This window comes from Perna viridis, chromosome 3 (genome assembly GCF_037379345.1).
Source record: "Perna viridis isolate PV_CMFRI_1.1 ecotype Kerala chromosome 3, ASM3737934v1, whole genome shotgun sequence".
Classification (NCBI taxonomy): Eukaryota; Metazoa; Mollusca; class Bivalvia; order Mytilida; family Mytilidae; genus Perna; species Perna viridis.
In genome coordinates, this window is record NC_142447.1 from 29,513,012 (window position 1) to 29,528,067 (window position 15,056).

At 36.4% G+C, this 15,056-nt stretch overlaps 1 protein-coding gene across 2 annotated transcripts; it reads left to right on the forward strand.

The window, feature by feature from the left end:
• The first annotated feature begins 3,664 nt into the window (after positions 1-3,664).
• Positions 3,665-11,943, forward strand: LOC148621787 (uncharacterized). 2 transcript variants are annotated; one of them, XM_088576477.1, is made up of 3 exons: positions 3,667-3,920; positions 10,225-10,302; positions 11,465-11,943. In XM_088576477.1, the coding sequence occupies exons 1-3, from the start codon at positions 3,728-3,730 to the stop codon at positions 11,923-11,925; spliced, it is 732 nt and encodes a 243-aa protein (XP_088432603.1). In that variant the 5' UTR covers positions 3,667-3,727; the 3' UTR covers positions 11,926-11,943. The 2 variants fall into 2 exon arrangements, with proteins under 2 accessions (XP_088432604.1, XP_088432603.1); XM_088576478.1 differs by lacking the exon at positions 10,225-10,302 and having other exon boundaries at positions 3,665-3,920.
• The last annotated feature ends 3,113 nt before the right edge of the window (positions 11,944-15,056 follow it).

The following is a 15,056-nucleotide window of genomic DNA, read 5'->3' on the forward strand; positions in this document are numbered from 1 at the left end:
GATGATGAAATGAAACATGGTATAGGACACAAGTATAAAAGGGTCGACAAATTTTAATTGCGAGGAACGTGGCATCTTTCCCAACTCGTTGTATCACTATGGTTTGGCAGGTTACCGTATTATGGCCTAGACCCCAGCTTGTAGCTTGCCTGGGGTACCCCATTCCACCACTTAGGGCACAAATCCCAGTTACTCTGTGGGCAGAGCGCTATAGCCCCCGGCCAGGGTTCTATGCACTATTAAGTCGCCTTTCACAAGCTTAGCGTTGCTGCTTTTCGAATAGGGCATATTTCAAGAACATTTTGTATTATTAAGTACAGAATAAAACTAACAAAAAGCGTTTTGAAAAAGCCATGACATTGTAACAAGAACTTGACTATTCAACAACTCATTGTTTGTTGGAGTTTAACGTCCGAGCAGCAATATTTCAGCAATATTCAGACGATGGACATGGAATTGAAGATAAAATGAACATGAAATGATGATGAAATGAAAAAGGGATGTGACACAAGGACAATGGGGTCGACAAATTTTGATTGCCACTGGAAATAGGGAGAGGTGGATAGGGTCGGGCATTATAGCCACCTGTGGCGGAGCCCTATGGTTCCTACTCCGGGAGAATACCACAGTAGGGTTCTTTAACGTGCAAGGAACGTGGCATCTTTCCCAACACGGTGCACCACTATGGTTTGCGGTCAGGTTTTCCGTATTATAGCCTGACAACCCCAGCATGTAACACGCCAGGGGTACCCCATTCCACCACCTGGGGCACACGTCCCAGTTGCTCTGTGGGCAGAGCGCCTAGCCCCCGGCTAGGTTTCTGAGCACTATTTAGTCGCCTTTTACGACAACCTGCTGCTGCAGGCCTATTCTTTTGACATCCGGAGCTGCACGGCGATGACTCCTAAGATTTGTCTTGTTGTTACGGACCGACTGGTATCTGGCTGCGTATTCATGTTTGTCTTCGATTCAGTCAAGACCTAGAGCAGGTGATTGGTGAACTCTAATCAACCGGTCATCTTGGTTCAACACTTCCTCTGCTTTTAGGCGACGAAATAGTGCTCAGAAACCTAGCCGGGGGCTAGGCGCTCTGCCCACAGAGCAACTGGGATGTGTGCCCCTGGTGGTGGAATGGGGTACCCCTGGCGTGTTACATGCTGGGGTTGTCAGGCTATAATACGGAAAATCTTACCACAAACCATAGTAGTGCTTTTTGTTGGGAAAGATGCCACGTTCCTTGCACGTTAAAGAACCTTGCTGTGGTATTCGATACAAGTAGGAACCTTTGAGCTCCGCTACAGGAGACTAAATTGCCCGACCTTACCCATCACTCCCTTTTTATCTTGAGGCAATCAAAAGTTGTCGACCCTTTTATCCTTGTCCCATCCCTTTTTATCATGTCATCATCATTTCAGGTTCAATTTATCATCCCTTTCATGTTCATCGCCTGAATATAGCTGAAATATTGCTGCTGGGGCGTTAAACCCCAACAATCAATCAATAAATCATGCAGTAAGCTATAGCCTCGCCCACAAATAGTAGGCGCAATAAGTCATCGATACAACAGACTTTTTTTTGTCAAATGAATTGAATATATTTTTTTCTATTCTTATTTATATCATGAAATTTCTTTATTTCAGGCAATGCTTTCAATGTTAATTGCTTTTACGAATGGTTTTCACTCATTAACAGCCACTCTTTATATCACCTTATTAACTTCACGTACTAACCATTAAATGTTTAATTTAGTATACAAAATACAGTTTATACCTATGATATTTCATTTTAAAAGGCCATGCATTGGTTTCAAACAAAATCTCAAATTAAGATTTTCCTAAAATCATCACGTTCAAGTGATTCGATTTGTCGAAATTTGAGTTGTGGCAGGATTTGGGGACAAGGTCAAAATTCTCTGCTCCTGAAACCTATTCTTAATTAATTTTCTAATATATGTATTGTCTATGATCTATTTGGCAAATTTTATTTTTTCACCTGTACTACCCACATCTAAATGGAGGTCAACCTTTTGTTATTGTTTTTTAGTAATAAATATTCGATTGTAGTTTGTTGAACTAAGCTAAAACATTTAATGGTTGGGTGAGATGTACAAAATCCTCAAACAAGAATTTAGGGTTGTTTAAAGCCAAAACTTCATCTATATAACAGAAACGGAGATCAAATATTCTGGCAAAACGATGTTTCTTCATCTATAATGTCAGCTTTTAAAGTAAAGGAATAGGCCTGCGTGTGACGGAGCACGAAGTGTTCCCAACAGAATACTGACCGCCTGTTCAAAATCACGGCTACCACATAACATGTTGTCGATCAAAACTTCCAGCATTTTGACATCATCTATGATATATTTAGAAGATTATTTAGAATCCTGTTTAACAAAGAAAAAGCTTTTATCTACCATAATGCTAGAGATTCTGGATTTCGACAGAGTATGGGGAACTAACTAAAAAGCATTGATCTTCGTGCTATCATATTTCGATAAAAATCATGCAGTGAGATTTTCCAGAAAGTCTTTCGAATTTTCGGAAAAGGTGGAATGTGGTACCCCTGGCATGGTACATGCCGGGGTTGTCAGGACATAATACGGAAAACCTGACCGCAAACCATAGTGGTGCACCGTGTTCGGAAAGATACCCCATTCTTCGCACGTTATAGACCTCGGTTGAGGTATTCGATAGGGTTAGGAACCTTTGCACTCCGCCATAGGAGGCTAAATTGTCCGACCCTACCCCCTACTCCCTATCTCCAGTGACAATCGATATTCGTCGTCCCTACTATCTTTGGGTTCGATCCCATTTTTCATTTTATCATCATTTCATGTTCATTTTATCATCCATTCCATGTGCATCGCCCGGATATAGCTGAAATACTGCTGCTTGGGCGTTAAACCACAACAATTAATCAATCAATCAACCTACTTAGAACTCTCATACGCTTCAATATTAGACCTTGCAGTTTTTCAACCACCTTAAATGCGAATTTAAGTCTTTTTCTTCACGGTTTTATCTGTTTTCTAGCATATTTCTCAACAACATTTATTAGTAGTTATAATTCCAATTCATAAATTTTGATGTCTAAACTTCCCGTGATCACGTGGCCAGAAAGAGTGTCACTAAATGAAGAAATTAGGCAGTCGGAACAGTCAGGTGGTTTAGCCTTTAAGTCATCAATCTGGTAATGTCTTTGTTTAGATCACGAAAATAAGTTAACGAGTAAACAAGACTGAGTGTCTACCCAAGTTTTTATCAATAAATCACGGTAATAGTGAAATGAAATGGAAATGGTTCAAAACAAAATTATATTCAATAAGCCCTTGCAAGTTAGGAGAGTTCCAACGAATTACTTATCGGCATGCAGTTTTTCAAAAACGACTACCGCAAAGAATCTGAAACGACATACCGGTAAATGAAAAGAGGAACACCATACCGGTAAATGAAAAGAGGTCGTTTTGTTTTTGTTTTTGTTTTTTTTTTTTTTTTGTTGTTGTAAATTGCTGTTTGTTGATTTGATTATGGCTTTTCTTACAGTCTTTAAAAAAACCATGACATTAATGTTGATAGGTTGTACAAAATATTCTAGATAGAAGAGAAGTAACCAATCAGATTTAATACAATACATACAAGCAAATAGAGAGGTAACTAAGTTCATGCGATTCTTATCATTAGTCAGGTCGACTACCGATAAAAGTATTGCATGGATTAACCAGATAGTGATGATTATCATATTTTATTTTAAAGTTTTGTTTTCCATTGTAGCAGGTGAAAAGCGACTTTTACTGAATGATCCTGATGTCATTGCTCATCGTTTGGAATCACTAGAACAGAAAGTACTCACATTAGAGGCAGACCTTGGTACAGAGAAACAGACAGTACAACAGATGTCAGCTAAAATACAAGAACTCTCTGGTAAGTAGTCTTCTTAATCAAATGAAACAAACAAATGTTAGGGGGAAATCGGTACTGTACTGTACGACACTGATAACGTTACGTTTTAAGGGATGTAAATTGATTGAATGATAGCTTTTTAAGAGACTTCCATAGTTTCACCTATATTACTTTGCAAAATCGACAATTTCTCAAAGATAATATGTAAAGGATTTGTCTTACGTTGATTACGATTTTGCTTCATGTCGTTCTGTTTTTTTTTTTTTCGAAATGTTCCATATTTAGCTATAATTTATCCTTTCCCTGGCTACATTAATGACATATCTACACGATGGTGGTTTTTTCTACTTCTAAATTTCCCTTCAGCATAGACTGACACAGGGATTTTTAGACAGTGTAATAACTTTGTACTAGCACAAAAGACAAACACTCTAGACACTCTTGTAATCTACATATGCATTTGTAAATGGTAAACATTTCAGTTCGTTGCTAAAGCGGGGCGTTTATAAGCGAGACATTTATGAAAATTTTGCAGAATATTCAAGTAACACTTCAGTTAATAGTTTTAAAAATAGGATAAGACTAAAGAAACCAAAAAAAAAAATCCTTCATTGTTCCTATTTAAACCATATGCCATTTTTTTTTCTTTTTAAATTGTGTAAAAAGAGTCTCTTTCAACCCTCATGAAGAAATTGGCATCTCAAACAAAAGTCACACTTTCAATTTAATCACAAAAAATCATAAAGTGCGCTCAATACCATTAAAAGTCTAATTATATGTGTTTTTCTTGTAACAAAGCTTATGAAAATAGTGGAATTACCTATTTTGGAGTTTTAAAAACTCGCTTAAAGTGCTTGACAAATTACATGCGCATGTGGAATCTTTATAATGTTTTCCAAAGTTTGATTTTTTAACTTTAATACACTACTTGATACACTATATTTCCACATAATCTCATAAACAAAAATTTACATATCTTATCAAATGATCATTTAATGAATCGGGATGTGAATATATTTGTCGTATTATTATAGATCATTTCTAAAGAACGAAAAACAAAAACTACGTTCATTGGACTTACAGCACTCGAATTCATATTCGTACGCCTTGGAGAGACCGTTTATCGTCAAGTTATTGGAATTTCCATGTGCACCACTTAATGCGGAACGCTTTTTGTACATTTAATAATCACAGTTTATGGCTAGAACAAATTAAGATATCCTACTAACAACATCTGGTAGAACAAGAGCAGTGCTCCAGGTACCCCGCTTCGCAACAAAGTAAAATTTCATGGAAAAGTAATCAAAGCAGATTTAGATGATGTTGAGCCTGTTTCGTTTAGTCGGTGTGATACTGACCTTTGACCTACGTACATTCCTTGAAACATTCACTTTTCCCATTTTAGCGTTCGTGCATCGTTTATCGTTCGTTTACACATCGTTACACACTTTGGGAGCGTTCGTTTATCGTGCGTCCAGGAAACGTCTCAAGGAGTGTATACTAACATCAAAATCAAAAGATGTGTTTCTTACCTTATCAGCCTTCAACTGTCCAAATTTGGTGAACCTCCATGAATGTATTCAAAAGTCAGGCCGGAAACCAATTTTCGGCTCCAAAATTCTATTTTGACCTATGTATACTAACCTCAAAATCAATAGTTTGTTTGTTGGGGTTTAACGTCCGAGCAGCAATATTTCAGCTATATTCAGACAATGAACATGAAATGGATGATACAATGAACATGAAATGAAAAAAAAGGATGGGTCACAAGGATAATAGGGTCGACAAATTTTGATTGCCACTGGAAAAAGGGGGGATGGGTAAGGTAGGGCAATTTAGCCTCCTGTGGCGGAGCGCAAAGGTTCCTACTTCTATCGAATACCACAGCAGGGTTCTTTAACGTGCGAGGAACGTGGCATCTTTCCCAACACGGTGCCCCACTATGGTTTGCGGTCAGGTTTTCCGTAATATAGCCTGACAACCCCAGCATGTAACACGCCAGGGGTACCCCATTCCACCACCTGGGGCACACATCCCAGTTGCTCTGTGGGCAGAGCGCCTAGCCCCCGGCTAGGTTTCTGAGCACTATTTAGTCGCCTTATACGACAAGCTTAGCGCTGCTGCAGGCCTATTCTTTTTACACCCGGACCTGCACGGGGCCAAAATTAATAGATGTCTTTATTACATCATAAGCCTTCAACTGTCCAAGCTTGGTGATCTTCCATGAAGGCGTTCAAATTTTACGCTCCGAAAACTAATTTCGGGCGGACAGACAGACGAGTCCTATACTCCCCCGCTTTCGCGAAGGGTGGGAGACAACAATATAATAACACAATTAGACATTTGAACGATATTTTGGCTCTAAACAACGACTACTTCATTATTTGTATTATAAACATATATCCTGTGAAAGTAAATATTGATAATAAATAATGTCCATTTCTTCATCTTAGTATTCATATCGATAATTGTAAACTTAATACTTTAATACGCTAAAAGGGGTGATTTTTCATTTCCAATTGTCAACTATCCGGTTTAAGATGGTCACGTCCCCTTGTCACCATCATATGGTGTTTACATAATTATCACAATTGGTTCGATTTGCTCGTATTTGTACCATTGTTTCTGATTTTAACGAGATGAATCTTTATATAGTCGAGAAATTACTACATCAAGGTTTTCGATACCACAAATTTGTAAAAACATTCACAAAATTGTGCAGCCGATACAAGGAACTCATCCTCAAGTACAGATGTACTAATAAAGGATTAACACTTATGATGTCAAATCGTTAAGGATGGCGTTTTGGAACATTAACATTGATTTTTAAGTTGAATCTGGTCCGGAGCTGGCATGTTAGTTATCTGTTGTAACAAGAAGCTCACCCCGTGCAGGTCCGGGTGTTAAAAGAATAGGCCTGCAGCAGCGCTAAGTGGTACACCATAGTGGTGTACTGTGTTGGGAAAGATGCCACGTTCCTCGCACGCTAAAGAACCCAAATGTGGTATTCTCCCTTAGTAGGAACCATAGGGCTCCGCCACAGGAGGCTAAATTGCCCGACCCTACCCACCTCTCCCTGTTTCCAGTGGCAATCAAAATTTGTCGACCCCATTGTCCTGGTGTCCCATCCCTTTTTCATTTCATCATCATTTCATGTTCATTTTATCATGAATTTCATGTTTATCGTCTGAATATAGCCGAAATATTGCTGCCCGGACGTTAAACCCCATCAAACAAAAAAATCATTATTCATTGACATTTTTTAAATATTAACCGGAAGTACATTTGTTATTGATTGAAAATGTTCGCGCTCATACGATTTCTAAACGTAAATTATTTTTTCTAAATTTATACTGAAATAATTTTGTGTCCGAGCCACTCGTATGATTTTAGTATTGACAAATTAGACACAATAATAACAAGACCATTTAAAAAAATAATAAAATGTTTATTCCCTTAGCTTTCAATTGGCAGAAATATGTTGTTCGTCGCAATCTCGAAAAGAATAACAATATTGCCGTTTTTAATATTTTATATTAGAATTTTAGACCGTTATTGAAATTAAAATGTTTGCATCCTAACAATATGCAGAAATGTGTCATTTTTAAGTAATTGATCTGAAATCAATGTCAGAGCCAAACATATGATGCCTATTTTGACAATTTTAACAATTTTAACGTTTTAAACCATAATATAAGGCCATAAACGTAATTTCAAGTGTTTGCACTCATTTAATTTGCAAAAATATCTCATTTTCAAGAATTTGGTCTGAAATATATGTATCACAGCCATCAACATAATGATATAGACAATTATAACATTTTTACAATCTACATGTATATAAACTAATAGGTATATTCAAATTGTTTCCACACATACACTTTGCAAAATATTTCTTTTTGAAGATTTTTGACTGAAATATGAGTGTCTCAACCAGTAACTGGATACTAATAATGCAATTTTTTAATACTTTTAACAATAATTTTGGACCATTTTGAAATTAAAATGGTTTGCACCCATACAATCTGCAGAAATATGACATTTTAAGGAAATTTGACTGAAAATGATGTGTCAAAGCATCACACATGATACTTTTTTGACAATTTTAACATTTTAAACAATAATACAAGACCATTAAGGATATTTTAAGTGTTCACACTTTCAATTTGCAAAAATATCTCATTTTCAGAAGAATTTGGTCTGAAATATATGTATCACAGCCATCAATAGAATAAAAATATAGACAATTTTAACATTTTTTACAATAATTATAGACTAATAGGTATATTAAAAGTGTTATCACACATACACTTTTCAAAAATATGTCTTTTTGAAGATTTGTGACTGCAATATGAGCGTCACAACCACCAACCGGATACAAATATTGCCGTCTTAATATTTTTCACAATAATTTTGGACCATTATTGTAATTTAAGTTGTTCACACCCTTACAATTTGCAGAAATATGTCATTTTTGAGAAATTTGATTGAAATAACTGTATCACAGCCCATATATAATGGTTATTTAAACAATTAGTTAAGAACATTAAGGTAATTTAAAGCGTTGGCACTTATTTAGTTTGGAACAATATCTCATGCTGAAGAATTTGGTTTGAAATATATGTATAACTACAATCAACAAAAACCTTATCTGGACAATTTCAACATTTTTTAAGAATAATTTTAGAAATCAATTTCATTCACAATTTAAACATGTATCTATATCTTTAAGAATATTGTGCATGATTATTTCTCATGCAGCTCGAGTGTCGATAATACATGTAAACAATGCAAATATCACGTGATTTCGGTAATTCTTGGACTCGCCGGCGAGATTCTAAAATCAATATTGATTGTTCAAAACTTTTTTGCATCCTTATCCATTATATGTGTTTGATAAAACATTTACTTTACTTTTTCTTTTCGGAATAGGGAAAGGCATTTGACAACGGGAAATAAGTCGATGCAACTGGGAATAGGGTTATAGGGGATGGGCAACTGGGAAGTTTATCCCATACAGGGACTGTAGAATAAAATCAACTTATTTGTTTATTTATTTCTGTTTCAAGTACAATATTATTTTGTATATTTTAATCGATGTTCCCGATTTTCCTATGTATTTAAATTTATACCGCTGATGAGAGGTACCTGTTTAATATATGGTATAGCATACTGAAATTAACAATATTTTGCGATAACCTTGGTTCCCTTGATTACTCTTGCAAATATGATGTACCCTTTCTTTAGCTGCTACAATTTTAAATGCATGAAGGTATAAGTTATGATTGTTGAAACATTGAAAATCAAGGAACTTACGTGTACATGTTCCCCGTGCAGGTCCGGGTGTTTAAAAGAATAGGCCTGCAGCAGCGCTAAGCTTGTCGTAAAAGGCGACTAAATAGTGCTCAGAAACCTAGCCGGGGGTTAGGCGCTCTGCCCACAGAGCAACCGGGATGTGTGCCCCAGGTGGTGGAATGGGGTACCCCTGGCATGTTACATGCTGGGGTTGTCAGGCTATAATACGGAAAACCTGACCGCAAACCATAATGGTGCACCGTGTTGGGAAAGATGCCAAGTTCCCCGCACGTTAAAGAACCCTGCTGTGGTATTCGATAGGAGTAGGAACTTTTGCGCTCCGCCACAGGAGGCTAAATTGCCCGACCTTACCCATCCTCCCTTTTTCTAGTGGCAATCAATATTTGTCGACCCTGTTGTCCTTGTGGCCCATCCTTTTTTTTTTATCATTTCATGTTCATTTTATCATCCATTTCATGTTCATTGTCTGAATATAGCTGAAATATTGCTGCTCGGACGTTAAACCCCAACAAACAAACAAACAAACAAACGTGTACATGTACATGTATATGGCATTTCGACTAAATAAATGAAAATCAGTTAATGTAGAAACATGAGAATTCTAAGTAATAAACTCATTTAAGATAATACAATGCATTTGATATCCCAAAGGAAACCATCATTGGGCTATTGTTTCGTAAATGTTGGGCTTGTATACCTTTGTGTAAATACTTTCCTTTGAATTTCTAAGTGACTTCGTTGGGCTAACGTTGAACTTGATATCTGTTACAAAGAAACTGCAACACCCCAATCACTATGTTGTCACCTCTGTTAATTAAGAGGCAAAATAATTCTGCTCATTCAGAACCAAAATTACGTTCTCCATTTTTTTTATCATGAAAAGAATTATTCATTTAAAACAGAGATTTGTGAAGAATGTTACATGTGAAAGTTTGATTGGTTTACAATATTGTAAGACAGACCACTAAGCACATACATATTATTCATGACTTTCTTGATTTCTTTGAAGCTACGTCTTCTCCAAGTACACATTACACAAGATGGGGTAAAAAATCTTGTGGGAATAATGCTACACTTATTTACTCTGGTAAGTTGATTTTTATAATAAAAACAAATCTTGTGGAAGAAATGCTATACATATTTATTCGGTGTTTATAGAAAAATAATACACTTCATAGAGATATACAATATAGCATTGAATGAAAATTTATATGCTGTTTATATTTAAGATTTCAATAATAATATACCCCGTGCACGTCCGGGTGTTAAAAGAATAGGCCTGCAGAAGCGCTAAGCTTGTCGTAAAAGGCGACTAAATAGTGCTCAGAAATCTAGCCGGGGACTATGCGCTCTGCTCACAGAGCAACTGGGTTGTGTGTCCCCAGGTGGTGGAATGGGGGTACCCCTGGCGTGTTACATGCTGGGGTTATCAGGCTTATAGTCCGGGTGTTAAAAGAATAGGCCTGCAGAAGCGCTAAGCTTGTCGTAAAAGGCGACTAAATAGTGCTCAGAAATCTAGCCGGGGACTATGCGCTCTGCCCACAGAGCAACTGGGTTGTGTGTCCCCAGGTGGTGGAATGGGGGTACCCCTGGCGTGTTACATGCTGGGGTTGTCAGGCTTATAATACGGAAAACTTGACCGCAAACCATAGTGGTTCACCGTTTTGGGAAAGATGCCACATTCCTCGCACCCTGCTGTGGTATTCGATAGGAGTAGGAACCTTTGCGCTCCGCCACAGGAGGCTAAATTGCCCGAATTTGCCCATCCCCCCTTTTTGTAGTAGCAATCAAAATTTGTCGATCCTATTATCCTTGTGTCCCATCCTTTTTTTTTATTTCATGTTCATTTTATCATCCATTTCATGTTCATCGTCTGAATATGGCTGAAATATTGCTGCTCGGACGTTAAATCCCAACAAACAAACAATCAATAATAATATGTAGTTTTCGAACAGTTTCCGATTGAACGCTGTATTATAGTGATGAAATTATTTACATGTATCATCTAAATTATTTACATGTATCATCTAAATTATTTACATGTATCATCTAAATTATTTACATGTATCATCTAAATTATTTACATGTATCATCTAAATTGAATTCTGTTATTTAACAGCTATGTAATTATTTCGTTTAAAATAAACAGAAACCATGAGGCAGTTGGTATCTTAGAGCTAATTCGATAAGAATGTGATAAGTTTTTTTTTACAAAATAATACGTGTGTCCCAAATGAAATACTATACAGGTCAAGTAGGCGGAGGTTTGTACTCAAAAAGCGGTAACGGGGCCAATCCACTATGTCTTCACCATGACGTCCTCTGGGGCAATCGTCAAGCAGCATCATCTATTTCCGAAATACATGGAGCTGAATATGAACAAGGTTTCAGATCTGGAACATTTGATTTAGATGTACCATGTGCTGTTTGTAATCCAAACACAGGGACAACAACAATTATGATACCAGGCCGAAACAAATGTATATCAGGCTGGAACGAACAGTACCGAGGGTATATTGCCGCGAGCTATAAGGATCATACTCATACATCGAGTTATGTATGCGTGGACGAAAATGAGGATGTATTAGACGCTGGGAGTGAAAATGATAATGGTTACCTTTTTTACAACACAGTTGCTAGATGCGGTAGCCTAAAATGTCCACCATACAAAGATGGAAGTCTTATTACTTGTGTCGTTTGCTCAAAATAAAGTTTTGAACAGTTTAAACTAGCTTTTTTCAGTTTGAGAAATGATGATAAATGGTAGACACGAACATTGGGGCTTCTAACAGAAAGTATTTTTAAACTTTAATAAGCATTAAAGAACAGTCAAGGTTAATAGTGATGCATATTTTAATATATAAAATTGTAAATTATTATAATTGACAATTTTAAAGTTTCCCAAAGTTTACACCTAAGAGATGTTTTCAAGTATTGAAAATGAAATGTGTTACATGTAACATAACAAGCATAAGTTAACTAACAGTACAAACTATTAAAATACCGAGGGCCTTGTTTGTAATAGAAAAGGAAGTCCTCATAACGGTATGTAACGCAAAATAAAGTCACAACTTGGAAGCACTGAGGGTCTGATTTCCGTTTGATGGGAAGTTACGACTTTCGGAGCTTCCCATACAAAGTTTCTTTTCTATCTTCTTTTTTTACGGACCGTTTAATATGGTCTTCAATAATCACTTACGTTAGACACTTGTTTTTGTTTCCGACACGACAGAAAGTCCTAAATACTAGCACCAAATATTTGTCCAGTGTTCATTCCGTATTGTCAACTTTCCTTTCATCTATGGCAACATCCCTTCAGCACCTGCGTATGGAGTTTTCATATCGCAACTCAAACGTTATGAGAGCTTGTCGTAACTGCGCTGACTTTTTGCATCGCTCTAGACTTCTATGAGTTAGGCTTCTGGAACAGGATTATATTGCTAAAAGATTGAAGTCATCACTACAGAAGTTTAATGGTCGTCATCATGAACTCGTGGATCGTTACGGTTTTACCATTTGCACCATGATTTTGGTGATATTGTGTTCTTTGTTGTGTGTGTCTGTTTTCCATGTCTGGTCTTTGTCCCTGGATTACATTCTTCTGATTTCTGCCAGAATCTTGGTTCCCTTGATTACTCTTTATATCGGTCTTACTAATGTTAAGAAGCGTTAAGATTGATTGATTGATTGATTGGTAGATGTTTAACGCCAAAGCAGCAATATTTCAGCTTTATCCGGGCGATGAACATGAAATCTTTCCCAACACATTGCACTACTATGGTTTTCGGTTAGGGTTCCGTGTTACAGCCTTCCGACCCAAGCATGTAGCGTGCTAGGGGTACCCCATCCCACCATCTTGGGCACCTTACCCTGTTGCTCTGTAGGTAGAGCGCCCTAGCCCCTGGTGAGAGTTTTGACAAGCTTAGCGCTGAAACCCGGACCCGCACAGGGCCAAGAAGCGTCAAGGGGTGACAAAAACTTCCAAGATGTCAGGAAAAAGCAACAAGTAGCAAAAGAAGATTCTAAATATATCTAGGTATATATTTTTAACTTCGTCCTCTAACAGGTTGCACCTGCCTCATATTACATTTAAAGTACCCTTATACTGATATTTTGTTTTACAATGGTGAGATATATTTTGTATATCAATTAGAATTTATTTTCTCTTTCTAACTACCAAAACCTTTAAAAAAACTTGTCTCTGAAAATAACTTAAGCGTATGAAAAATGCAAAAACGGTCGTCTTCATTATAGACAATTTTAAAAATGATCACTAGTACACAAGGATTTTGTAACCGATCTATTTTTCTTTATTGGTGATTTTTACAAAATGTCTTTATCTATACTTGCTAGCATTGGTCAACACACAGAATCTTTAGAAAAATTAGGTGTAAATTAGGTCTGCAACAGACATATATTTCTTTCTTTTACAGTCCTGTGCGGGTCTTGTGTCCACAGAACAGACCCGCAACAGCGCCAAAAATCATAATAAAATCTCCGCCTCTGTCCATTTTGCATAATCATGAATGTGTGTTTTTATTAACATATACATTGGTATAGAATATTATAACACCAAAAGAGTATATAAAAAAAATATAGGAACGAAACGTGCCATCTTCCTTTCGATTTGTCAATACCGTGTTACAAGTATCCCTTTGAATCTTGCTTAATGAAATAAAGCCTTTTGACACTTTTTGTTGACAAATGCCTTTCAAGCTCATACATGTAGACCTATACGAATAATAAAAGTGTGACATGCATAATTACTATAGTAACAAATGATGCGTTACAAACCACATGTACAGTTTATAAATGTATGCTACAGACGACAACTCAGCTATAAGAACATTATCGCTCACACACTTATCCATTTAAATTAACTCTTAAGACCAAATAAGTCTAGACCTAATCATGATGAAAAAAAAAGGAATTAAAAGAGGACAATTTATAGAATGTTATGAACAGATTCATCGTCTCGCAGTTATTTTTATATCAATGATATTGTCGGAGATGAGCACACTTAATTATTTCCAGATTTAAAAAAAAACTTCTTGCAATATGAATATTATTTCTAACGGGTTCGGTTTTAGTTTACATTGGTGTGATGCTACCAGATGAATAGAGACTTGTCAATGAATTTTTTATGACAATAGTGTAAGACCAGTGATGAATGCTTCCTATAGTGCATACGTCCAGTTTGGATTTACATTAATCCAGATTATGGACATGGTAAGTCCGGTACTATGATATTAGTTAATATTTTGAAAGATAATTATTTGTTTAAAAAAAACCTTTCTAATTAGTTATTTGAATAACCTGGCTTGATACTGTGACGTCATGAACGTCGATTGGTCCGTAATGACAACATTTTGATTACTGTTTGGACTAGTATTGGAATTCATCAGAAGCTTACTTCCCTCAGTATTGCAAATTCAGAGGTCATGGCAGCTTCCTGTCTTTCATAAAATTTTGCACTTCAAATGAAATGCTCTGCTTTACACTAACCAAGAATTTAAACAAGTGTAAATGAATTACTTACTGATAAAATCTAGGCAATTGTCAAAAGGAATAGTAAAAAAATATTATAGTCCGTGTAATAAATGACCATATCAAGAGAAAAAAGAACAGTTGGAAATCATCACAATGGTCCTGACTTAGTACAGGCATTTGCAATAACTATAGTTATCTTTTTTTTTTTTTAAGATAAAGCAAGTTTAATAAACGTACAAAGTACACATTATCTTAAAAGTATTATGACATATAAATGCCGACTTTCAAAGTCAATTACTTTTATTAGAGTTATCTCCCTTTCGATTTGATCGATATTTTGTGACGTCATTC